This window comes from Dichomitus squalens (assembly GCF_000275845.1).
Source record: "Dichomitus squalens LYAD-421 SS1 unplaced genomic scaffold DICSQscaffold_5, whole genome shotgun sequence".
Taxonomy (NCBI): domain Eukaryota; kingdom Fungi; phylum Basidiomycota; class Agaricomycetes; order Polyporales; family Polyporaceae; genus Dichomitus; species Dichomitus squalens.
In genome coordinates, this window is record NW_006766887.1 from 1106896 (window position 1) to 1132602 (window position 25707).

Here is a 25707-nt window from a genome sequence, read left to right on the forward strand (position 1 = left end):
TGTTTGCCCACACTAGCACAACGATTGTACTCCGCCTACCTACAGAACAGTGCTTGGTCGAAAGCTGCGCAAACCGTCGCGTACGTACCCTGCTAACAACGACGGAACTCAGAGACAGTTTCTGTCTGAGATAGACTTTGGTTAGCATCTATCCGCTGACCCTTGCCTAACTCACAGCATTCCACTACGCAGTTGGCCACAACCTATAGCAAGCGAACAGCCCCCCGCACCGGTCGCGATTCCTTCAACATCCGATTCGGACACCGAGTCCCAAGCCGAGAGGGTAGAACCTCGCATGGCTTCGTCCCGAGTGTTGGACTCGGACTCGAACTCGAGAGGGCGCCGGGGCTGTTCCTCGCGCGCCAGAACACGACATACGAAACTTCTAGCATACCTCGTTGCGTTGCTTCTCCGCTCCCGGATGCGAAGCATGTACCGCTCGCTGTCCAGTGCCGAACCGCTACGTACAGGGCGTCGGCAAGCACATGAAGAGCAATCGGTCAGTTACGAAGGATGGAGCCAACCTGATTGGCTGCGAAGATACTGATAGGTAGCAACTCCATCCGCAGTTGAGTGCTGTCAGCCCGAGACACACGCAACTGAGTTAGCGCAGTCACGACAAGTAGCTGGACGCCGAGGCCGAGGACCCTGCGTTTCTATGCTCTTAGCAGGTTCGTCCGCGGTGCATGACCGAGCTCAAAATACCACGCACTCGACCATTTAGTACTCAGCCGTCCGTCCGATTGAATGAGCTTTCGACAGCCCTGCGCTGAATGCTGTAAGCCGTAGAATTCTACGACATCTCCCGCCCTTCCACCCTTAGAACCGCCCAGCTGTTCCCTGCTCGCTTGTGCTAACGGAACGGGGCCGACACTAAGCGAACCTTTATGTATTGTCCGACGTTCTACGGAGGAAACCTTTGGAACGCGTGCGGGGCTCGGTGCAACGTGGCGCCGGAGTTGTTGCGCCCGGGCGCGCGCAGAGGGGCGGGACGCCCGATAGGGACGTCATCACAACCCGGAGTACTTCAATAATCAATATACAGACTGACAGGGAAAGTAGTAGCCGAGCAAACCGGGGGATTCGAAACATAAGTACCTATCGATCAAACCGCTCACTAGCCGTTATTTACCCTACGACGTCGTTGAGGACAACGCACTTGAAACTGGAACGTGGGGGATCGTGGTGTCCGAATCGGGTGCCGCACAAGTCGTCAGACGCGGAGGAGCGTGCAATTGAGATGCCCGGGCCGGCGGCTGGTGGCGACGCTAAGCTCAGTGCATAACCATGGAGCGATCACATCGATGAAGCCACTACATGAAGGCGCGCACAACTGAGGTGCACGGAGACCGCCGCGGGGCCAGCTCCCATTCAACAGTTTGCTTCTAGTTCGTACGCATACCGAGCATCCGAGCCGCGCGTGAGGGCACGGTGCGTACTGAGCAGGGGGATGCCCCAATCTTGCTGAGTGGCCGGGCAGCTCGGTCTAGTGAATTTCATTGTTGCTATCACGCTGTTGGTGGAAAGAGAGCAAATCATGGAGGACAGGGCACATACGGGATCAGTCAGAGAAGCAAGCATCAAGGCGGGCGCATCCATCTGACCTCGAAAGGTTAGTAAGCGTAGAGCTGTAACACTCACGAACCATCGCCGTCAGTGAAGACTCAGTATGTAGTGGCCAATGGAGTTAAACAGGGTTGTTTTCGAGCGAGTAGGGGGAATGCGATCACGATATACACGAATATTGGAAGATCAGCTAGGTAATCATAGTCATGCTGTGTCACATGGATCCCGATATTCTGAGGCTCTTGCCAGCTCTCTGCGAACCGCGGATGTCACGTAATACAAGGACGTACGCTGACACGTCGGCAAATCCACGCTGCGCAGGCGTAAGCACCCACAAGTGCCGGCATCTCCAGGGGTACGCGCAACGCTTATGACCTGAGTTGCAGGCTCCTTCGGCAGGCCGGACTGCGGGCAGGCAGTCAGCGTACATCATCTGCCGACCCGCTGACGGACTGGCCATGCGTCTGTGTACGGACTCATGTGCGGTCCGACATAACCCATGGAGTCGGCCGCCTGCAATCGCTAGGCAACGCACGCTACTTATCGTGTGCCCTGAGCCTCAATACTTACCTTGACCATACTGATTGCACGTTGGAACATTGACTGACAATTGAATGTGTACTGAAGGCGCAATGCCACCGCGTAGTTCCATCATGGAATAACGTCTGGCCGACGATATCGACGATGGGAGCGGTGGACGGCGCCAGAGGCGTTAGCACGCGCGTTATCGGGATACGGGTGGATATGTAGCTCCGGCACCAGATGGCGGGAAAAGTCCTGCGGTAACGCCGACGGCTCTCGATTCGGACAAGTCGAAAGGCATCGATGAGTCCTCTCTGAGCTGGATCATGATGCTGATGGCGGGCCTCTGAGTTCGGGAATTGCTGGAGCTATCTAAGACCGGGATAGCGTCCACGCACGATGGCTATGAATGTTGCCCGACTTGAGAAGAAGGAGGCACAGATAGGAGAGAGTGGACTAGGAGGTGGAATACAGGGAACTCCTCGTGGAGCCATCGGGCAGGCTGGGAGGCTCGCGTGGTGAGCAGAATGGGCGCTCGGTGTCTCAGGGACAGGAGGACAATTATGGATGTTACGCGTGGGGACGCGGCCAACCCAACTGAAACCCGACCTCAGCTGGAGCGCTGGGGGATCTCAGATCCTCCTGTCATAGCCGTTCGCCAGAAATTCTGGAATTCACAGTCACAGGGATGCGAGGCAGTCGATATGCACAATTCGCGGCCAGTCGGTATGGGCTGCCCGCAGAGGCTGAACGGCCTCTTCGTCCTCTATAGTGCCTAGGCAATACCGCATTCGATGATGATGAAATGGGAGACTGAGGTGAAACTGGATCGACGATACGGTACGGCGCTGGGCCGGGGCAAATTCCGGTGCACTGGAGGATTACGTAAAGGGAAGGTCAGAAGCGTTGTGGCGGCGACGCCAGCGGCAACCCATCCGGGTGAATTACTATATGAGTACGGAAGGCTTCCTACGCCGGGCAGGCCCTGGTCCCCGCTCTCGACGGACTCAGTCCTCTCCTTCGTCCCGATCCCAGCGCAGCCGGTCTTCCTTCTCTATAGCCGTATCCTACTTATACTCCTGCCCTCACATCAACGTCTCTCGTCCGCCCCCTGACATCTCCTCCGACATCTATCTCACACTCCTCCGTCTACAGACATGCAGGTCCCAGTGCACGCAAGCAGCTTCGTCATTGGCCAGCCTATCAACCCGGTCTCGTGGCCGCGCAAGCTTCCCAAGCCGACGTACATCAGTGTTAATGTGCGCGAGGCTATTCTCTTCCTGCCGCACTATCCGCTAACCCTTCCGCAGACTGCTCGTCGCCCTGCATCAGCCGATTCTACATGCACCGTCTCATCGACGGACTCCTCCCCCGTCTCTCCCCTTCCCTCGTCCCCTTCGACCTCGAACCTCCACTCGTCGCAGTCGCGCTCCGAGACTGAGGTACAGCGCGCTGTGTCGCGTCTGCTCAGTCTTACGAAGCAGCTGCAGGAGGTCCTCGTCCGCTGGGCGAATGGCGCTGCATACGAAGAAGATGTCAGCGATGCGTTTGTTCTCGTCGGCAGTCAATTCGATGCCACAGTACACGCCTTCTACCATGTCGGCGTTGACATGCGGTGAGTCGCTCTCTCCTTTCTCGTCTTGTACTTTCTAGTACATATTGCACCTTATGCTATTTCTTTTTCTATTTCGGGTAATATGCGTGTCCTGCTTCCCTGCGCTATCCTTCTTCCCATGACTGTCTTTGCTCCCCCACCTTAGGGCGCGCTCCTCACTTTGACGTGAACCCCTGGCGAACTTCTATTCAGTTCCTTGCGCTCCATTACATTACGGGCCGATCGACTCATTCCCGCCACTTTTCGCTTCCGGTCTTCCCTTCCGGTCACCGCGGCTCCGGGTGTGTGCGGCATTCTCGGCTCTGCCCACGCGCTTTCTATCGTGGCTTTCCAGCTTCGCCTACTGTGTCCTCTTGCGACCACCGTGCCCTTTCGGCTTTCCACATCTATAGCTTGTTACGTCCTGTTCCATTCCCCACTTGCTGCGCGCCACTTTCGTCCCGCCTTTTTGTCCTCCACTCTGACACTCGTCTGAGAACTGTCCGGCTCACACAACCATTCATGTTACAGTGATCTATACGATGTCCCCGTGACTCTCCGCACAGTCCTCGAGGGGCTGCTTGCCGAGTACCCTTCCCCAGAGACGCTCGAACGTCATATGCCCGAGATCCGCACAGCGCTCGTCAAGCTCCTTCGTGGTCTTCAGGCGAAGCAAGCACCGTATTGGGCCTCGGTATCTCGTGAGCGAGACAGCACACGTTGTTCGACGATGTCGAGGGTTAACCTTCGCGACGGCTAAGCGTACGCGCCTTCCACATGTTTTTGACCGTCATGGGGCGCACCTCGCTGTTCCCCTCCATCGCTACCACCCCTCCACGGGGGTGCGATACCCCGCTGTATAACAAGGACGCCTCCCTCCGGCGACGACCACCATAACCGCCGGACATCGATGCGCAAAACCAATGCTGTATCAATAGTACCATCGGGAACCACTTGGGATCTGGACATAGGACGCGCGCAGCCCTTGCCTTTGCGTGCACTCGTACTCCATCCGTCTTGGACCCTGGCTCCGCCAACCATACGATATGCGACACCTTTGGGGCCTATTGCTTTACCTTAATTTGTTCTTGCAATATTCCCTTGTCGCAGTTAATTGATCTTCCTCTTCTGGACGTCGCCTTCTCGCCCCGCCCAGATCCAGACCGGAGCTGTTCTTCTAGCTTTCCGCCTTGCGATTTCTTCTCGCTTTCTTCGTTACACAAGCTCGCACGTACAATCGCCGCATATTAGTACTCGTACATCGCATCAAGCTCTGGTCCCCATTCGCAATCGCAAGATTATCTTCGCAACTCTGCAACCGTTCCACACTGTACCAATACGGTATCCACTCGACTCGATCGCTCCTTGCTTCGTCGTCTCGATATTAATCGCTCTACAAATATCGCACCCTCGTTATCACAAGATCAACTTGCTTTGCTTCTTTATCGGTCGACAACCGTCGGCAGCCTTACAACGGTCTTTACTTACTGCTTCCTACCCCTATCTGGCACCATGGTCGGCGGTGTACATAGTGTACAATTTGGACTTTCCATTGCCTTTGGTGTAATAATCCGAACGCGCATAAACAGCGCAAACAGTTGATCATCAATAATCCCATCTCCCGTTCGATTCGTGCCCGCAACTGCGCCTGGAGGCGTATCCACAAGTTCCACCGGAATCATGGACGGTGGGACAAGGTTCAGTCAAACGTCGAATTGGCCGTCCCACAGTCATTATGCTCCAGACATCTTGTTCCCGCGGGAACACAGCGAAGAACGGACGGGATGACGACGAGAACGTCTCCGCGGAAAGTCGACGCAACGTTCGACGTCCAATGCCGGTGGGTCGCCCGTCGCGCACGCACGGCGCTCTTGTTGTATTCCACGCGTCATCTACTGCTCCGCGGGAGCGAGGGTAACGACGGCGGTCGCCTCAGACGCAGGCGCGCGGCCCTCGCGACTTGCCTTCGGCGGACGTGATTGCGTCCCTGGCCACACAACCTTCCGAGTCGAGTCAAGAGTACAAGGACACGGAGGGCATCGCATCGCGCGTCGCGAACGCCCCTGACGCGAGGTGTCAGATTTCATATACGGATACATACCCGGTTTCCCCCCTTCGCTTTTTCGATTCCTGTGCATTCATCACCGTATAACCTCACAGCTTTCGCTTCTGCGCGAGCATCTCGTGGCTATGTACTTGCGACGCGCGCAAAACGAGAACAATGCCCGGTGCGCGGTGCGCGCATTCCGAGTATGGGGACACATGCATACGCATACTTGCGCCGCAGATCTGCAGAACCCGGATAACACCCGCATGTGCGCATGTACGTGTAAACGGCACCCGCGATGCTTCTGCGGGCAAATTAGCGGCGAGTAGGTTGCTCCCCAGTAATATCCGTCCTCGCAACATACTTATGTCTCAGCCGGTGTTCCTAGTGCCCCGACTACAGTATGAGACCCGCAGTGGACCCATACGCGCACCCGGGTCCATACTGCTGTCCGGATAAGAAGACTGCCCCAAATGGCCCGACGTCCCACCCATCCGGATATGGATGCTCACGAAGCTCAGCCTGAGGCTCGGGTACACACCGGGCAGGAAGAACGATGTGGCAAACTCTGACCACGCAGGACCGCCGGCAGGTACGAACGAACGGCATAAGTGGGAGCTTACGACCCTGGTACTGGGAGTGCTGGACACGCTCATGACTCGCCCTGGGTGGAACCTCTGCGGATGCGTTCACGAGCTGCGAACTTGACTCCGACTCGCGGTGACATCGACACCGGTGGCACCGCAATCATTGTTCTCGGCGGACGTCCCCAGAGGCGGATCCGGATGGGAGCCCTCCGGGCATCGAGCATGGAGCGCCGCTGTGGCCCCGAGGCTCGAGACGCCGCGCGCGGGTGCTGAACGCAACGTCAGTGCACGTCGCGCTGTGCAGCCCGACCGGAGCTTTGGACCCTGTCATCTGCGTACGCCTACGTGCGGCGCGAGAACGGCCGTCCCCTCTCCCCCAGCGCACATCGCACAGCGCACAGAAGAAGCTCGCGGGCTGAGCTTCGCAGACGCACGGAGAGGCGACGAGCACGGCCGCGCAGTTGACGGTCGCCGGGGAAGCCCCGGACGTTATCGTCGCTCGTGCACCACGCGGTGCGCGTGTCCCGAGAAGGGGGAGGCCACTGGTCAAAGAGGCTACCCGGGGTGTCTTCTCGCAGATAGAACCAGTGACTGAGATGGCCGGGGTTCTCCGAGTCGGAGGAAGACGCGAAGGCGAAGGACACGGGCGTGCTCAGTATAGACTTCGTGGCTCGTCGAGGCCGGGTATGCACCCATATGAAAAGTATGCGGACTAACTGCAGGGGAGATGCGATCCCGCCTCAGTAGCTTGAGGCACCGAAATTCATCATCATGGGGAGGGGGAGGGGGGTGGGCTGGCCGGGTCTGACACGAGCCCCTATTCCAATCCTGATTTAACCTTCCATGCGTGCAGACGTCCAAATGTGTACCAGGCATTCACATGCACGAAATCTGGTTCTCCTCAGTCCTCGCATTTTACAGTACCCTCAGACTGGTACCGCACACTCACGCAACGCGCAGCCAGTCCTGCCCCGCATGAAGGCTAGAGGCCATTCTGGGAGCAATAAATTGCGCTGTGTCAGCCGCAGCGTTGCCTGCTGGCCTGCAGACGTCATAGTCTGCGAAGCTTCCGGGGGGGTTTGAGTCAAAATAGCCCACTTGACACTATAAGTGCTTGCGTACGCGCATGACGATACTGGGACCTACAATTGCTCTATAGCGGGCCGACGACGAGAGACGTCCAGCAGAACCGCGTCCAGAAATGAAACGTCTTCGCGGGACCTGGTTGGTTCGCGGAGCTGGAACGTCGAGCCGAGAAGGGCTTGCCGCAGATGGCTCCCACCTGCGCAGCTATACCGAACGCCTTCGCAACGGGATGACAGCATCGAGGGGACACCGCGTGACTGCGACCTGTCTTCGTCACGGGAGGATGCCGCACCATACCAAGGATACTTGCTGATAGTGCCGGACGGCCGTCAGGAACATATGCTTTGAGGTCCGCGGGGCGGGATATTTCGAACTAATGACGATGTCCGTTGGGCGCACCATGATATGGATATCGAACGCACCGAGGTATGTTCTGCAGCAGAAGAGGCATCTCGTTCGCCTGACCAGCGCGAGCCATCTTCGATCGCACCCGCAATCGGACGGGTCCCATCGGTAACGACGAGCACGATGTCGCGCCGTTCCCAAGAGAACCCGCATGGGCAGGACAAATGTGAAATCCTACGGTCAGGGCGACCGGCGTACGTAGCTAGGGAATGCAGAACATCGAGAGCACAGGCTCTATAGATCTATCCATCAGCGTGTCTGACATCGTGGGCAAAGATGGACTATCATCACAGATAGAGATAGAGAGCGAGCATAGGGCCACGGGCCGACACGCACCTGCAAGAGCTCCGCATCCTCTTCCACGCCAAAGCGTCGGGGCCCTGATGCTGCGAGCTGAGTCAGCAGAGAAGGATCGCACGGGCGGCGAGCGCTGATTTGCGCTGTCGATGTGGTCGTTGTTGCATGGGTGCTGGGCACGTTGTGCGATCGGGGAAGCCCGCGGCCAAGTCCAGGTCGCACCCACAGGCTTGAATTACAGGGATGTCCGTGTGGCGTTGGACGGTCGCGCGCAGACCCCGACCGGCACTACGCTCTGCGACAGCACTAAGGAATAGAGGAGATCTGGCGCGATGCCGCACAGTAGTGGGACGACGCGCTCGCCGGAGGTGCTGCAATGCGGGTGGGTATGAGCCCATGACCTCGAACGACCGCCAGTCGATGGCCTAGATGAGGAGATTGGTCTGATTTTGACGATTGAATCGCGCAAGAGACTTGGCAGAGGTGGCCAACGTACCAACGGTGCACGTGCTTTTGAGCTCTAGAGATTGGAATGTCGAAGCGTGACGTCGGCCTGAACTAAGTTCGCCCGCCAAGAGAACTCACGAAACCTTGTCGCCCCCAGAAGACAGAGACAGAGAAAATGCAAGAAATATGAATAACCAGAACTTGGGAACCAACCCGGAGAACTGATGGTCATTGGACAGTCAAGGAGCTGCAACGCGTGAGGGCCGCCTGGTATGTCGCGCATGACATTGGCATTGTCAGGCACCCTCCGCACGCATATACGCACCGTCGTAGTCGCCGCCGGGGCCTTTGACGTTTGAAGGGGTGAAGGGAACGCACAAGAGCCCAGAGCGTGTCCTTCTCTGACCTCACCATTGCCTGGCGTATGGCCACTAGTATCCACTGCTGGTCTTGCGACCTGATCACGACCTCTCCAAGCAAACGCAGGTAAAGGGGTGTACGTACTAAAGACATCACGCTCCGCATTGTCACTGGGACCGAGGCCGGAGCAGTAAGTAACCATCAACGACATAAGACAGGCGGTCGGAACATGTAGGCGGCGGGACCGCTGAGCCAATATGTAGGCACGCTACCGGTCACAAGGGACAGACGTGCGCTGTGCGTGAGATGAGCCGTTGGTGTAGGAGGTACGGAAATATGACAGGTCCTTGTGGGGACCAAGCAGCGAAGGGCAGACGGCTCGCGAGGACGACGCGAGGAGAGGTATATTGAAGCTTGTATAAGGATGTACGGGCCGAGGTAAGAAAGGATGGAGGTGGGAGGCCAGCGCAACGTCGGGGGCACCTCAGCGGGTCGTTGTCGGCCCAAAGACAACAGCGCGGGCACTGGACATGACGTCGGCGCTGTTGCTGGGGATGGGGCGGGGGCCGGCGGGGTGGCCATCGCTGACGACCGTGGGGCGGGGCGGGGACCAATCGGTGCTCGTGGCAGACAGAGCGAGGGCTGGAGCGCCACAGGCGAGGGAACGGAGCAGCGGGGTGGAGAGCCGTTCCGAGAATACACGATTCACGTGTCGGCCGGAGCATTTTTCCACCGCAGGAGAGACACAGAGAGAGGCAGCCGTGTCGATCGCCCCGAGTCAAGCGGCCAATCCAGGAGTCGCTCGCCCTCAGACAGCCCTCCTCAATGCAACGCTCATAACCCTCTGGTCGACGTCCCTCGTGTCCCCCTTCTACTCCCCTCCCTCCCCCTCCACCTTCCAGAGGCCCCACCACCGCCTCTCCCGGCCACGGAGGCACTCCCATTCCCCCAGATCTGGAATCAGACCACGCCATGTCGGACGATCCAGCCAAGACATTCACGCGACCGACGCTCAAGAGCTGTCTCAAGCTCACTCCTCCAATCACCCCAGATCTCAGTGCCGCCCCCAGTCCGTGCACGTCCGGGCGCACGTCGCCGTCGCTCGCCAGCGACATCGACTCCCGTTGCAGCAGTGCTGGAAGGAAGACGGTCTCGTTCTGTGGAGGCAACGAGCTCGAGGAGATCTTCTTCGCAGATGAGTGGGACAGAACGCCTGCTGCTGTCACACCGAAGTTGTCGTACCAGTGCGTATACAACCTATCCTCCTGCTTTCAGTCCCTTGGCCTGTGGTGGCGTCCATCGACTGCCATGCCGTGAGCCCTTGACGTGCAGTGCGCTTCTTGGATGACGGTGCCTTCTCGCGCTGCTGATCCTTGCACATCTCTGCGTTTACATCTTTTCCTGCGCTGGACGGTTGTCTCGCACTCTCTGTGCGGTCCGCAGAAGGTCGCCTCCCGTTCTCTCCCGGGTGGCGGAAATGGCCCGCTGTCTGCCATATGGGCGGGATAGACGCTGAGATGCTGGTGTGAGGCACCGACGTCATGGATGACGGGAAAGACAAAGTGTCGGTGACCGGGCTCGTCACCGCCCTCATGGCTGCTCGTAGCGACCACTCTGTCCAGCAATCATTCCTATCTACATTGTTCCCGTGGGCTGCCACCGATCATATATTGACTGCCCTTATTCTACCGCAGAGATATACTCGAGCTGAAGCAACTCCGTATAAACCTGCCGTATTCCCCTCCTCCCCCTCCGCCCCGCCAACCATTTACGACCTCTCTCCCGTCCACCGCCAAGCCTGCCTTTCCGATTTCCCGCTTCGCCACCGCTGCCTCCCATACTCCCTCCAAGTGGAAGAATCGGTCCGAGCCCCAGCGCCACGACGTGGACCCTGCGATCCTCCCATACCTTGACGCTGTTCCCATCCGCCTACTCCCGCTCCTGCCCCAGTCTTCCCCCGAGCCTGAGCCCCCATCTGACGCGCCGGAGCCCCATCCCCAGACGCCGACCCCTACCGCATCTCCCGAGGCAAGACCGACCATCCAACCACCTAGTGAACCGCCGGAGCTTCGGATCGTTGAACCGGCCATTCCTGCTCCCGTACAACCCACCCCCTCACTATCTCCTTCGGCACCCTCGCAACCTCGGACGAAGAAGCCAAATTTCTCTTTCTTGCCTCTACTTCCTATTGAGGATACGCCTGCCCCTGCTGCGCCCATCATTCAAAGTGCTCCCATTCCACCGAGAAGGAAGTTCAACATGACTTTCTTGCCCGTCAACGCTATGCCGGATCTAGAGCCGTCGTCATCCTCCGCACAGAATCTCATAGATCAAGGCACTTGCACACTTTCCACGAGCGCCCCGTTGCCATCTCTAGCACCGTCCGTCATTGGTACTGATCCGTCAACGCAGACAGACGCTGGCCACCTCAGCTCCGGGGCTGCTGAGGTCGCTTCGCTCACTCCTACAACCAACACGTCGGACGCACCAACCGTGTCTCCCCCGTCCCTGTCACCCACACTCCCTGATACCTCCCAGCTGCCCATTGCGGTCGAGTCTGACACGGACACGGACAATTACACTGACACGGACGCTGAGAGCGATGCCCCAAGCACCAGTACAGTCGCTAGTTCGCTCCCATCGCCACCATGTGAATTCGAGAGCTCAGGAGGAGAGCTCGACGAGCTCAAGCTCGGTAAGGAGCTGGTGTTTTCCGACAACCTCCCGCGCATTCATCCACAGTTGGATGCAGGGTCGTATTTCCCTCCCGTCCCCATCGAGATACTGGATCTGTCAAACCTGCCCGGGCACGTGCAATTGACGGAGGTCGCATACTCTACCGGTCCTGGCCAGACACCACCACTGTCCGTGCTCTATCCTTCCCCGAGGTCGCAACCGCGCACACTTGCTCCTCTCGACGCCGCGCTCGTCCCCGGATCGGTCGAGCCCTCGGAAGGGACGCCCATCGTCCCCGCCTCGCTAGAAGACGACGCTGCCGTACCTCCTCCGCCCTTCCGTCCTGCCATATCGCTCCCACCGAGCCTGGTCGGCAGCGCGTCGACGGGCGAGTCCTCCCTGCCCACGACGCCGCTCTCGATGAACCGCGTCCTGCAGCAGAAGCTCACGCTCGAGGCGCTCCCCAGCCCCGCGCTCGCCCCGCCCAGCCCCTTCGAGCTCGAGCCGCACCACATCAGAGCAGGCGCGAGCCCCAAGCGCCTCTCGTTCGCCGCGGCGTCCGCCGCAGATGGGGACATCATCACACAGAAGCTCGGGGGCCTCTGCGTGGAGGAGTCGGCGGAGCCCGCGCGGCCGGACGCGACGCCCGTCCTGCGCGCCGCGGGCACGCCCAGCGGGGAGTCGTCGCCGATGCTGACGCTCGAGGGCCTCCGCGCGTCGTGGGACGCGAAGGCGCGCGAGCGGATCGCTGTGTCGAGGGCGGGCCCTGTCCTCGTCCCGTCGCTCATCGCACCCAGCCTGAGCAGGAGACGGTCGTCATGATCCCATGATCTCCATGATCTCGCGTCCAGGTCGGCCCGCCGAGCTGACATGCGCTCGACGTGGTCTGTTCCCCTCGGCCTGCGTCTGCCTCATTCCGTGATCCGCATATAGCCACTACACGTTCGCGCCTCGCCATGTTCGCATCTTCCGTCTAGCCTTTCCCGCATTTTTTGTACCGATCTCTCGACCGTTCTCCCCCCCATCGCTTTCGTCCGCCCACCTAGCATAGTATCCTATGAACACTACCTTATTTCCTATGCGCTCGCACTCCCGCACGTCATATCGCATCTTCCTCGTCGCATCGCGTCCTGCCTGCCGCACACCACATCCGCACGCATGTTGTCACATATCGCCCGACCCCCTAGTATACCATCATAATTATTCCCGTTCCGCCCTTCGCGGATCTGCTTCCTATGACACCTCCCATCTTGCGACCGCTGCCCTGCGCTTTTGCGGAGTGGTAGCGAGTGCCTTGGGAGCCCTAACATTTTGCGTCGTCAAACGTTCATGATCTTAGACTGAGCCGGCTTTCCGTCATTATGTCCGCTATCACACTGTAGACGTTACTTCTCTTCCATATCTGTAAATATAGGCTTGTTTCTCTACTGGATCATCCCTTCGTGTGACCAATGCCGACACTGTCGCGCAAGTCCGGCGCTTCAAACACGTTCAGTGGAGAAGAGGCATATTGTGGTTCGCGGACGTTGCATCTCATGCGCACACGGGTAGGATGTCTTGAATGGTATATATTTTGGAGCATAGAACAGGTGCAACAGCGAGTCTCCGCCCATTCAAGGGAGGACGTGGGGTAAAACCTAGCCTTTCTTGGGTCGTCGTAGATAACATACGTCCGCCCTGCCCTCTGGCTGAAAGTGCAGGCATGTCGCTGCCAGTTGCCCCGACAGCGACCGAAATTCCCCCCGAGACGCGAGTCACACCAACCTCCAAGACTCGCTGCGCATGCCTGTTCCGTAAGTAAGAGAACAATCTGCGACTATGCAAGCAACAACGACATGCGCACGTCACATAGACGTATTGTAACATGGAGCGCTAGCAGTAACATGGGAGCTATACCGAGGCGAAACCGAGATGTCCTCTTGTAGTATCTTGGCGGACCCGATGTGTTGGGGGGTGGATCGCGACCGTTTGGGTCTGCCGCTTGGCCGGCTTCCGAGTAATAGCTTGAGACTCTGTTGGGCCAACCGCCTTGGTGCCATCAAGCTGCCTAAGAGCATTGCCTAGAGGTCGCAGCTAGTGGCCAAGAGCCATGAGGAGGACAGTGCCAAGGACGTCGCCAAAGCCAGATACGAGCCCACTTTTACTTTGGACGGTGTCGGAGACGTCGCCACAATCCACGAGGCCTAGTTTCTCAGAGACCAGATATAGACTTGTAAAAGGACGCACGCGAAGTTGAAGTGGCCAAACCACCGACAAGACGGAGATGAGGCGCGGTGTATGCGAAGAAGCTACCTTTTAGCGAGCGCAGTATACTGATGAAGGGTAATGAGAGATACCGACAGACAGTGAACGGCGAATCCCGCCCCAAATCCTGTGTGGTTGGCAGTCGGGTGGCGTGCACGAGAAGTGGCGAGCTAGACATACAAGTGAAGAGATGTCGCGTTTGTCAAGGGTCGGGAGCTACTTGCGCGTCGAGAACTGGGGGCCACTGTCGAGCAGAGGGTAGGAAGGCAAGAGGCTGGCGAGGTTGTGAAAGAAGTTGAGGATTATATATGTTCAAGGAGGAGGCGTCCAGGTCACTTCTGAACTCCGCCACGGCTTCGAAACGATTTTGGCAGGAGGCAGCGGAACAAAGCTCTTCCACAAAAGGCAAGTCACTTACCGTTCTCGGCGGGGTGTGCCAGCGGCACGACGGCGTTCTGCTGCGCAAGCTCACCGGCTCACCGTTGATGTCTAGGTGAGTGCAGTGCCTCAAGCCCTATCGATCCCAAGATCACGGCTAGGAGCTAATGCAAATGTAGAGCTGGATTGAGATCGTTGGGTAGGACTGGCAGACATTTGGCGCCCGGCAATCGTCACTCAGGAAAACGGACCCAGAGCATGAAAGAAGCTGGCTTCGGGGTGAGAATGCAACATATCTGTGCATTAGAATGGGGCTTGTTCTGAGAACTAGGTGATTTGCCACATACTCTGATTGTTGATCGCCTCGCCTTGAGGCCACAGGTCACCAACCCCTTGCGTTTCCTTGCTCAAAGAAGTATCGGCGGCTACGATGTCTTTGCGCGACACGCACCATCTTCAATTGCTGCGTTGGACAACCCTATGCTGCATGCATATCATATCATTACCTAAGGGTACGGCCGATAGGGGCCTGCAGTGCGACATGTTTGTTGCAGAGCGCCTCTATCATCCAGCAGAGGCAGCGTCTGGGACGGAGATTAATGGCAGAATGCACGTGGGCGTAAGCGTCGATTGGCTCGCAGACGTCGTAGCTTGACAAGCGCTTCCGTAGAGAGCAGTAGCCTCAGTGCGAAACTCCCGACGTTGGAGGCGGTGGCGGCGAGGACGGTGGGAGGAATGGCGAGGACGCCGCTGAGCACGGCGACGGATTATCTCGGCAACTGCCGACAGCAAGAACGGGGGTTCCCGCGAGCAATCCGATGTTTCCCCGACGGTGTCTGCGCCTCTGATGTCCACGGCTTCCACTTCGGATTCGACATGAACATCTACCACTTCTTCAGACCAAGCTGATTTGATATGGAAAGTACAGTGTAGCCTCAAGGTCCCGACTTCCGCTGACTGGACCCAAAGAGCGCTCCGCAGCCATGACTTGCCTCTGACTGACTGGAGTCAAATCACAACGCACGTGTCTAAGGCGCAATGGCCCACACAAGCTTCTGGCAGTTTACGGACGAAAAGCACGACACACGCTGCTATCCTAAACGAGTGACAGAAGGAGGCCATAGTCATTAAGGATAGGCAGCCGCTTCCAAGAGACAACGAGTCCAGCCTCGCACACACGGCTAGGAAGGCTATGCGCTGCAAATCGTGAATCTAGTTTGTCGCGCTGTGCATGACTGTCTCTGTCGAACAATGGTACCACGAATCCGCTCCTCCTTCGACTTCAGTAGGTATGCCATGTAGGTTGCGCCCATCCGAGTCGGCACTTCAACACCTACTTTCCGTTCAACCCCCACAGATCGAATAGGCTTTTGTCTCACAAATATTCACCGCCCATTGCACCGTACACAGGTGTTCACCTCTAGTACTTCGTCGTATATGTACGAGTCACTGATCTCTCTGGCTTTAGAGTGGTATGGCCGCTCATCTTTCAGTCCTCGATGGGTGTTAATCTCTGCATACATTCCCTTTAGCCAATCGTACTGAGAAATCCGTCCCGTAGCTTGGAAAATGGCGTCTCATGTTCTTCTACATCTTCCTCAGCCTTTGGTACGTGTTTCTCCCCCTATCTTCCCCTAAATATGTTTGTTTCTCGTCGTGAGAGCCGTGCCCTCGCATGTGCGACCAGGAGTTCATCTCCTGGCGAGTCCCTCAGCTCGTGGGCGCCGTGGTCGCCATCTCCTTCGTCGGCTCCTTCCTGGGCCTGATGTTTCCCATCGTGATGAACGACGCGGGCCGCATCCTGGATATCGGCTTTGGCTCTGCGAGGGGCGGTGTTGCCCTTCGTCACCGGGGAAATATCGGCTGAGACCAGCATTAACAGCTTACAACCCTTCGTCTGTGCTGTCTCTGAGGCATCGCAGAGCCCGCCTCGCCCCGACCACGAAGCTGAAGACTTAAGAGACGTTACCTCTCGGAACGCACACCCTGACTTGGGGTAAGATCGATGCCATATTCGTGTTGGCAGTTCTGCAGGCCGCCGTCCTCCGGCTGGCCTGCGTAGCTTATAAACTGTAGCCCCGAGCAAACTCTCTGTGTTCAGCGACTCCATCCCGACCAGCCCACATTCCCTCACGTTCAGCAACGACAATGGTTGTCAGTGCCGTCGTTGATGCGGTCCTTGACGAGAACAGCCCTACCCCGAGCGGCGCGTCTCCGACTCTGGAGGACTTGAAGGACGCTGGTGATGTCTCGCAGCTGCCGAAGCTTGAGGGCGGACCTGTTTCGCAGGATGCTTCACTAGAGCTGACGCCTCGCATGAAGCGCGATGCCATCCTCCAGTTCGCAACGCTTTGCTACTCAATATTTGTCTCTGGTTGGAACTACGGTACTCTGGGTTCCTTGCTCCCACGTCTTCAAGCAGTATATCATGTATGTCCGTGTTGACTCCCTTTGCTGCTGACCGTTGACACTTTGCCTTGATAGGTGGGGTATACCAGCGTATCTCTGATATTCATGATCAGTTGTCTGGTGAGCGGCCGGTAAATGTTACTATGGCTAGAGTCCGAGCTAACCGAATCATCACACACAGGGTTGCATCGTGGACTCCTGTAGTTTTTGGACTTGACTGATCGCTTCGGATTTGGTATTGTATGTCGCATACTTCGGATGCCGATCACGCGCCCTCCACTGACATCCTCTTTTCGATGGTTGAATTTGACTCGCTGGGACGAAGGTCATCGTCGTCGCCTCTATCTCCATGATGGTCGGCTACTGCCTGGAGGCGGCTGCTGTTCCCTTCCTCTCTTCGTGACCTCATACTTCCTCAACGGCTATGGCTCCGCTCATATCGTTAGTTCATTGCTTCATGTTGATGCACGCCATTGGGCGGATAGTAAGGCTTGATTTGTAGAATGCTGGCACAAACGCCTTTCTCGCAAGTCTCAGCGTCGGAAAAGCCTCCACTAGGATGGGCATCCTCCATGCCAGCTATGGTCAGCGAATTTCTGTTATTGGAGTGAATATCGGAGTTGACGTCCCGGTACGGTCTCAAGGTTTGGGTGCAATGACAGCCCCGCTTGTGGCGGCACAGTTCTCGGGGCTTCCCCGGTGGTCATTCGTCTATTTCACGCACCTTGGCATCGCGTCGAGTGCTGCACTATTGCAGTCGGCTATCTTCCGTTTAAGGACACAAGAGCGTACGTACAGTCTTGTCCTGGCCCGGAAGCTAGTTTCTAATAAGCCGGCGCCGCTAGACTGCTGGCAAGATTGCGGACGGCCTCCACCAGAGCAGGATTCGGATGGGTGGTTGGCACGATACAAAAAGGTGTTCCGCCTACGTGCGGTACACCCCATGGCGCTTTTCTCCTTCATGTACGGTGGGCATGAAGTCACTGTCGGCGGTATGTTTCGGCATTCTTCTGTTAAATCGACATCTGATCAATGGTCACCGCAGGCTGGATTGTTACGTACATCATCAAGCAGCGCCATGGTGGACACAGCGCTGGATACATTTCCTCGGGTTACTTCGGAGGTACGCAGCTACACTGGGCGTGATGTAGGAGGACTGACCGTTAGTTTAAGGCCTGATGCTTGGGCGCATCGCTCTGCTTCCCGTTAGCAAATTTGTAGGTTCAGTTGACTGTCTACTCTGACCTTGAACACCGGCTTAATGAGCATGTACTCAACAGGTCGGCGAAAGACGTGTTGTTTTTGTCTACATCTGCTCAGTCATCGGGTCTGTGCATCTTCTTGCCGCGCTCTACCCACCAGCGTTCTTCGTGATCGCTTACTGACTGTGCTCTCCTTTCAGACTCGAACTTATAGTCTGGCTCGTCCCCAATTTGTTTTCAGGTGCAGTCTGTGTCTCGTTTGTCGGCTTCTTCCTGTGGACCATCTTCCCCATACTCATGAACCACGCCGGGCGCGTCCTCCCGCCCGACTGCATCTCCGGCGCCATTGGATGGGTTGGCAGTTGGGCCTCTGTCGGGGCCGCCGTATTCCCCTTTCTCACGGGGGCGATCGCGTCCAAAGCAGGGATCGGGGCTTTGCAGCCTGTGTACGTTCCCACATCCATCCTAATGGTGACACTTACTAATGTCAAAGCGTGATACGTAGCTTGATTGCGATGATGAGCCTGCTGTTCATCATATGGATTATTGTCCCTGGCAAGCGGGAGCAGCTCGTTTGAGGGGCCGGTTCCTTTGGGATGCAGTATGTACCTCTTATAGAAGGTAGGTCGTCGTCCTTTCACCCCAGACTCGAAATTGGAAATTAATCCCTGCTCATGGTACTTTAGATTGTTGCCTTCGTGACTGTGTGCTTACGATCATAGATTTCCTTCCAGTTACGACATACATGCGTTATAGACTCTATACAATTGATTACATGACTGCACAATCGTATTGTGACTGGAAAGCGAGCGCGCTGCTGCGTACGTGGCTGCGTCGCCAGTTGCGTGCAGTCGTGATTTCTTTGGCTGGGTGAGAGATTGTCAGCTGAGGGCGCCTGTGAAGCAGATGGGGCAAAGAACGAGTACCGCACCGGTGACGAGTGGATCCACACCTTGCAGCCTCCACTCCTGCCTTCCTTCCTTCTCAACCTCGTTTCTTTACTCCCACTTAGCCATTGCCCCAACTTGCGCCGACTCTCCAAGCCGCTTCAGGCTGCGCGCTGCCATACGTGGCATAGGGCGCCCACATAGGTCTTGTGAAACCCTTGCCATGATGACCTATTGCCCTCTTAAATCAGATGAGTACCGCAATAACACGGCTTCTCTCCATTCCTTTGTTGTGTCCCCCACCGTCGGGTAAACGACCTGTGCATGTGCGTTGTCGCTGCTGAACTCGCCTGGACTTGTCGTGTCGGCGCCCTATGGGAACGCCGGAAAGCTGCAGTTCGCCTCTCTGGCACCAGGTGGTCCGTGCGCGGGCATCGTTCTGGCCCCGTATCGCCGACTCCCCCGTCGTTGTGGGAGCTCATCGGGACCCCGAAACCCGGCTGCTGTATTCCCTGCTGCAAAGGCCACCTGAAAGCCCAATTTCGCGGTCACTTGCCTGTTCAGAGTAAAGTGCATGATGCCTGGTCTTTTGGGAGGAAATTGCAAGTCTCGAAATGCGGGTGCGCCGCTTGAAACCGCGTCATCTGTCTGTTGTGAGCCAACGTTCCAGCCCCCGCGCCGTGCCGCGCGTGAGGAGGCGTGGAGGCTTCTTTTGTGTACAAGGCTTTGCTGGCGTGTCTGACTCCCCCCAGGAACCCACTTTGGCCTCTTACCTTCACCATGGGAGGCTGCTGCAACGATATCGACTGCGACTCAGTTGCCCAGCGCATGGATAAGCATGCGAACGCTTCTTGCGCGGACCATAAGGATCAAGGCAAGACACCCGATCCTGGGTGCTGCGAGGGCGATAGCTGTGGTTGCGATGGTAGGTCGTCCATGGCACCGGGTCACTGTTAAACCCGCTACATATATGCGTCTGTTCTATAGACACATGCATTGACGAGCTCGCTCGTGTAATCTGTGCTGATGACGACACCCATCTCCACACCCGAGCGGAGGCAGGTAGCCGCCTGAGCGGCGACGCTTGTGAGTACGATACTCGCTGCTCTCAGCGCGACACTGACTTGCTCCAAGCGATTGGATCTGACTGTACTTGTTGCGACGAGGACAAAGAAATCGAGGCCGAGGACAAGGCGGACGGAGAAGCCACTACGCAGTCGACACCCCCTAAGCCAGTCCAGCATTGCGCGCACTCCGGTCTTCGCAAGCGCACTACTGCACAACGACCCTCATCCTCGTCCTCTGTCCCTAAGCAAGCGTGCGGCGAGCACCGCAACATGGCCCGCAACCGCTACAACGATACTTTAGCCGCCTTTGGATGCGTCTGCAAGGCACTTCTTGCGCGTGGCCTCAAGTCCTGCTGTACTCCTCCGAGCCTCGCCGGGAAGGCCATTGCGTGGCCTCCGTCGAGCAAGCACGGCGCCAAGCTCACTAACAGGCGCACATCTGCGGAAAGCTCTCGTGCCCCCTCTGTGAGCAGCTGCTGTGGCAAGAGCGACTGCGGAGGCGGACAAGCCCTGAGCATCCGCAGTCTTCCCTACAGTGGCCATGTGGGATCGCGATCCGTTCGCTCTCGCTCTTGTGCCTCTGTAGATTCATGCTGCCGTGACAGTTGTTGCGGCGACGGGTCGGATGAGAAGAGTGAGCACGTTGCTATTGACATGGCGGAGAAGGGTGCAGGTGCATACAACGAGCATGTCGTTCTCGCCATCAAGGGAATGACGTGTACCGGCTGCGAGAACAAACTCATTCGTACGCTCAAGGGAATTCCCGCTATCCATAACGCGAAGACAAGCCTCGTCCTATGTCGTGCTGAATTTGACTTCGACAACGACGCCACGGATATCACTTCCCTAGCCCAGCTAATCGAGAAACGTTCGGGCTTCTCTGCAGAAGTAATCAAGGCGGGATTCACTCGCGACCTCCTCATCAACGTTCCACGGTCTCTTCAGGAGCAGTTCATGGCTGCTGCACGTCCAAATGGCGTCCAGGTGGCGGTCCGTTCAGGGAAGGATACCCTAATCGTCAAGTACGACCCCAACCTCATCGGAGCACGGGACGTGATAGAGGCCTACTGCGCATTCACTCCTGTCTTGGCCCCCGAACCTCTGGATCCATCCATTGCGGCCGGTGCGAAGCACGTCCGCTTGTTGTCTGCCCGCGCCGTCCTTTCCGCATTGCTCACGATTCCCGTCCTCGTCATGACTTGGGCGCCTCTCCCTCCTCACCCCCATGCTTATGCAATTGCCTCCCTCGTACTCGCCAGTATCGTCCAGGTCGCCATTACAGGTCCTTTCTATATCAGCTCGTTCAAGAGTTTGGTGTTTTCCCGCCTCGTCGAGACCGAATTGCTCATCGTTCTCAGTACCACCGCCGCATATGTCTACTCCGTCGTCGCCTTCGCCTTCGAGATGGTCGGCCGACCGCTTGCGACTGGACAGTTTTTCGAGACGAGCACGCTGCTCGTCACGCTCATTATGGTGGGACAGGTCATCAGTGCTATCGCCCGCCAGCGCGCGATCGAGGCCATCTCTATCCGGTCTCTGCAGGAGAAGACAGCATGCATCGTCTTTCCCGACAAGACCGAGCGCGTTCTCGACGTCCGCCTCCTCCATTCCGGCGACAAGTTCAAGGTCCTCCCCGATTCCGCCATTATCACCGATGGCGAAGTTATCTCCGGAACGAGCACCGTCGACGAGTCGATGATGACGGGCGAGTCACGTCCCGTTGAGAAAGGTCCGGGAGACGCAGTCATCGCCGGCACGCTGAATGGCCCTAGCACGCTCGTGGTCAAGGTCACACGTCTCCCTGGGGAGAACACGATCAGCGAGATTGCGGGCATGGTCGACGATGCGCGCTTCTCGCGTGCCCGCGTGCAGGAGACTGTCGACTGGGTCTGTGGTTGGTTCGTCCCCGTGGTTCTCGCGCTCGCCATCGTCACCTTCGCCGTCTGGATGGGTGTGGGTGTTAGCGTGCGGCACCAGTCCTCTGGACATGCGGCCGTGGTCGCGCTCACGTATGCCATCTCTGTGCTCGCGATCTCATGCCCCTGCGCTGTTGGGCTCGCCGTCCCGATGGTGATCCTCATAGCCGGCGGGGTCGGTGCGAAGCTGGGCCTGGTATTCAAGTCCGCAACTACCATTGAGCAGGCGCGGAAAGTCACTCACGTCGTTTTGGACAAGACAGGGACCGTCACTCAGGGCAAGTTGTCCGTTACAAGCCGCTTTATCGACGAGGATCCAGGATTCGACGTGCTTTCAGTCGTCGCAGAGCTCGTCGCAAGCAGCCGGCACCCCGTTGCCCGTGCTGTAGCAGCTGACTTGAAGCTCGCCCCTCCCGCGAAACCATCAGTCGACGACATCGAGATGGTCACCGGCAGAGGCGTCCAAGGAGACTACCGCGGGAAGCTGCTTCGCGGAGGCAGCGCGCAGTGGGTCGGGATGCAGTCTCATCCGGCCGTGCAGCCCCTCCTTGCCCAGGGCCTCACGACATTCTGCGTCATTCATGGCATGCGCCTCGTCGCCGCTTTCGGGCTCTCCGACGCCCTTCGCCCGGAAACACAGTCCGTCATCAAGTCCCTCACCGCCCGCAACATCCGCGTCTCCATCCTCAGCGGCGACCATCCCGCTGCGGTTTCGTCCACGGCCGCTATGCTCGGCATCCCACCCGAGCGCGTGCGCGCTAGCTGCCTCCCCGCGGACAAGCAAGTTTACATCAAGGACCTCGCTGCCCAAGGCGAGATTGTCCTCTTCTGCGGAGACGGTACGAACGATGCCGTCGCGCTCGCTCAGGCGGCTGTCGGAGTGCACCTCCATACTGGTGAGGGTGCCGGCGTCGCGGCGTCGACTGCGGCGGACGTCGTCCTCACTCACCCGTCGTTGGTTGGGATCGTCACACTGCTCGAACTGTCGGACGCTGTGGCGCGGCGGATCACGGCGAACTTCGCGTGGTCGGCCATCTACAATCTCGTCGCTATCTTACTAGCGGCTGGTGCATTTGTACACGCGCGCATCCCGCCTGCATACGCTGGTCTCGGAGAAGTTGTCAGCGTTGTGCCTGTGGTGTTGGTTGCGATGCAGCTGAAGTGGTTCAAGGCGGTTGGTACTATGGAGAAATATGACTAAACTTATCTTTGTGCAGTCGGTTTGGTCGCGGTAATGGGTTTGAAACGCGATCGATAGTGATGGTATACTTTGCGTAGAGCTACAGCTATGATAGATAAAGAACGATGATATGCAATAGGCGATCCAATCCGGGAATGATACTGGCGTTGGCTAAAGATACAGCAACCTGTCCAAACGGTACTGAGCGAATTCAACGGTAGCGAGGGTATGTGTGGTATGAACTGGGTGAAGAGAATGATTGAAGTACCCGTACGCAAGCTCCTGCAAGGCAGAACCGCGTTAGTTCTACGCCTGAGACGGCGAGATAACGTTGTACTCACTGCCGATGCTTGCAACGGGGCCTTTCTTAGGCTCAGGCTGGTAGGGCTCCGGCTCAAATATCCGGACTGAGTTCGATTCGCTGAAACTGACCCTCCTGGTCTTAGGTGAACCGCACTCAGAGACGTCCGAATCGGTCGAAGCCACGGTCGACACACTGGCCCGTCGCGAACTGGCGTCCGACGCAGTGGTGGAAACAGTCGACACGCTGTCTCGCCGTGAGCCGGCAGACTCGTCGGCTACAAATGAGGCGGAGGAAGGCGACTTGGGGATCGAATCCTCGTCGGACGTGCTCGAACTGCTCAACTCTTGCGCGTGAGCTTCGAGATTCGAATCGGACTCGTCAACGATTGTGAAAACCGAGGGACGTCTGAGGCAGCTCTTGGGGCAGGCTGCGGTGGCTGATGACTGCATCTCGGAAGGATAGACAATGAGCGAAGTGGTCGTGTATGGGGATGCGCGATGACGAGTGTCGTGGCGTGATATGCTACGGTCACTCGTACTGGGGGATTTAGTTGGTGGGTTAGGATGGACGACGTTTAACCGGCGCATTATATACTGCAGCCCACGATGGCACTCACGAAGTCATGCATCCGGAACCGCTCCACATAGGGTAATTGCCAAGGAACGCTACAACGCGCGGGACTTAGAACTATCGTGACCCGACGATCTGCAAGTCAAGACCGTGCCCCAAGCAGAGCAAATGGAGTACTCGAGCGGTGCACGCGCAAGATTTCCTGTGCAGTAGGATTAAACGGGTCATCCGCATGTGCCCGAGACGTGGACTGCAGCACCGATCCCTACGTATAGGGGTTGAGGACGCAGCGGATGTATGCGGAAACGATCGCTGACGTGGCCTCCATTTATTATGGCCCCGTATTCCTTAGGTAAGGGGCACTTCGTGCGGTCTCTCATGCGCAATGCGGGCAGGATTAGAATCTTGGCGACCAGATTCTGCCCGTGTTGCGCATGAGACTCACGATGCGCGCAGAGCGTCACGGGGGTCCTGATAACGCTATGAGCTCGACTTTTTATGCCAAGAGGGACGATGCATACCAAACATCCGTACGTGTGACAACTCGTACATGGCTCAGGGCTGAACTGATTCGAGGCCAGGCTGTGTGGTCGGCGTCGACACTGCGTCAAAGGCAAGCGGAATAGACGCCGGATAGGAGTTCAAAGTCTTATGTCATCGCAAGATCGACCTCCTTCCTATCTATTGAGACCATCCCTCCGCTATCGGCGCTACTATGCTTGGCAAGAGCCCATCGGTTCGGCACAAACCCCTCGCACCGAACATGCGGACGGTACACATACGAGACTCGGGACCGCCGAACACCACCACCTACCAGTGATAGTCTGGCCATCATCATCTAGAAGTCTTTCTTTCACTGTCGAAGGAACCGCCGTCGATGCGCCGCCTGGACGACTCGGTAACTCCGAGTCAGAGTGTGGTCCACCGTCCCTCGCGCCCCACAAGTCTCTACCGTGCAACGTATGGTTATCGGCTTATAGGAACCCTTGTTAGATATTCTCCGACAATCTCGGAAGAATATGGCACAGCGCAAAGAGGTAGATGACGGGTTAGGGAACTGAAGCGCCCTGCCAAGAGCTCACCACAGCGCACTAGTGCGACCCCAGAGGCGACGCATTAAGCGCCTGACCCCAGAAGCGACTGACACGCCTCCAGGTCTCGCATTTCCCTGTCAATAAATGTAAAAATGTTACACATGAAACTATGTGCTTCTGAACTATCACTTCGAAAAAGAACGAAGGAAATCGGGAGGAATTTGCTCCCGATACAAGTCAATCTGAGTAGGGTTCCAGGGGTTTACTAACCTTGTTGAATTGCCACAAAGAGATCGGCCCTGCCGATCTTCTTGTAACTCCAGGAATTATTTTTAACATGTGCACTGAGTATGATTATTGAGTTTCCGAAGGATTACGGATTGCGGTACCTGAGGAATGGGAAGGGGGTCTCTCGAGCGTGACATTCAGCCACTGACCGAGATAAGGCTGACTTTGATTATGAGCGCCTCGACTAGTGTTCCCTCCGCCAACGTCGTTATCGGACGACTGATAATAGCGGTGTTTAAATCGGCAGTCTTCGGCACCGTGACCATTGGTGACAATCTGTGGGCGCCTTTCCGTCGTTTTTGGGGTCAGACGTGTAATTCCACGATGCTCGAAGCAAAATTCCACCGATTGCCTTCATATTTTACGGGTATATACTGTCTAAAATCCAGATTAAGTGTGCCAAGATTGAGATTCATGGGGGGAGATGCGATGGAGATATGCACAAAATACATTCTGGGCCGTCGCTTCTGGGGTCACACTAGTATACTCCTGGAGTAGTGAATGCAATCCCCCCACACGGCAGGCACTGGCCAAATTCTCGTGCCAAGAAAGACGAGAGAAACTTCGGGACAGTCTTGACTTCGCCCGGAAACATAACATCTATACCACATCACACAAAAAATTGACTTTCTCTACACCTT

General features: G+C 57.2%; 6 protein-coding genes across 6 annotated transcripts; 5 read left to right on the top strand and 1 right to left on the bottom strand.

Annotated features, from left to right (window-relative positions):
* The first annotated feature begins 3148 nt into the window (after window positions 1–3148).
* On the top strand, window positions 3149–5720 carry DICSQDRAFT_178784 (uncharacterized protein). Its single transcript, XM_007363067.1, has 4 exons — window positions 3149–3347; window positions 3399–3703; window positions 4214–4383; window positions 4444–5720. The coding sequence occupies exons 1-4, from the start codon at window positions 3246–3248 to the stop codon at window positions 4467–4469; spliced, it is 603 nt and encodes a 200-aa protein (XP_007363129.1). The 5' UTR covers window positions 3149–3245; the 3' UTR covers window positions 4470–5720.
* Window positions 5721–7715: 1995 nt separating this feature from the next.
* DICSQDRAFT_134003 (uncharacterized protein) lies at window positions 7716–8462 on the top strand. Its single transcript, XM_007363068.1, has 2 exons — window positions 7716–7744; window positions 7825–8462. The coding sequence occupies exon 2, from the start codon at window positions 8254–8256 to the stop codon at window positions 8419–8421; it is 168 nt and encodes a 55-aa protein (XP_007363130.1). The 5' UTR covers window positions 7716–7744; window positions 7825–8253; the 3' UTR covers window positions 8422–8462.
* Window positions 8463–9721: 1259 nt separating this feature from the next.
* Window positions 9722–12788, top strand: DICSQDRAFT_134004 (uncharacterized protein). The gene is made up of 2 exons (XM_007363069.1): window positions 9722–10155; window positions 10606–12788. The coding sequence occupies exons 1-2, from the start codon at window positions 9884–9886 to the stop codon at window positions 12407–12409; spliced, it is 2076 nt and encodes a 691-aa protein (XP_007363131.1). The 5' UTR covers window positions 9722–9883; the 3' UTR covers window positions 12410–12788.
* Window positions 12789–13157: 369 nt separating this feature from the next.
* Window positions 13158–14258, bottom strand: DICSQDRAFT_153384 (uncharacterized protein; the record flags this gene model as incomplete). Its single annotated transcript, XM_007363070.1, has 2 exons — window positions 13928–14258; window positions 13158–13796 (listed from the first exon to the last, which is right to left on the bottom strand). A coding segment is annotated over exon 2 (294 nt), but the record flags the coding sequence as incomplete, so codon positions are not given.
* A 2267-nt stretch (window positions 14259–16525) lies between these two features.
* On the top strand, window positions 16526–18398 carry DICSQDRAFT_144989 (MFS general substrate transporter; the record flags this gene model as incomplete). Its single annotated transcript, XM_007363071.1, has 11 exons — window positions 16526–16639; window positions 16694–16738; window positions 16944–17000; window positions 17121–17202; window positions 17263–17406; window positions 17464–17610; window positions 17664–17741; window positions 17792–17835; window positions 17899–17945; window positions 18021–18266; window positions 18326–18398. The coding sequence occupies 11 exons, from the start codon at window positions 16526–16528 to the stop codon at window positions 18396–18398; spliced, it is 1077 nt and encodes a 358-aa protein (XP_007363133.1).
* A 1137-nt stretch (window positions 18399–19535) lies between these two features.
* DICSQDRAFT_53339 (heavy metal translocatin) lies at window positions 19536–22891 on the top strand (the record flags this gene model as incomplete). Its single annotated transcript, XM_007363072.1, has 3 exons — window positions 19536–19632; window positions 19695–19793; window positions 19842–22891. 3 exons carry the CDS (start codon window positions 19536–19538, stop codon window positions 22889–22891), a joined length of 3246 nt encoding a protein of 1081 aa, XP_007363134.1.
* Between the last annotated feature and the right edge of the window lie 2816 nt (window positions 22892–25707).

Coding starts and splice junctions, on each gene's coding strand:
- DICSQDRAFT_178784 (XM_007363067.1), top strand. CDS start 3,246: ATGCAGGTCCCAGTGCACGCAAGCAGCTTCGTCATTGGCCAGCCTATC. Junction 3,348..3,398: donor CGACGTACATCAGTGTTAAT/GTGCGCGAGGCT, acceptor ACCCTTCCGCAG/ACTGCTCGTCGCCCTGCATC. Junction 4,384..4,443: donor GTATTGGGCCTCGGTATCTC/GTGAGCGAGACA, acceptor GCGACGGCTAAG/CGTACGCGCCTTCCACATGT.
- DICSQDRAFT_134003 (XM_007363068.1), top strand. CDS start 8,254: ATGTGGTCGTTGTTGCATGGGTGCTGGGCACGTTGTGCGATCGGGGAA.
- DICSQDRAFT_134004 (XM_007363069.1), top strand. CDS start 9,884: ATGTCGGACGATCCAGCCAAGACATTCACGCGACCGACGCTCAAGAGC. Junction 10,156..10,605: donor ACACCGAAGTTGTCGTACCA/GTGCGTATACAA, acceptor ATTCTACCGCAG/AGATATACTCGAGCTGAAGC.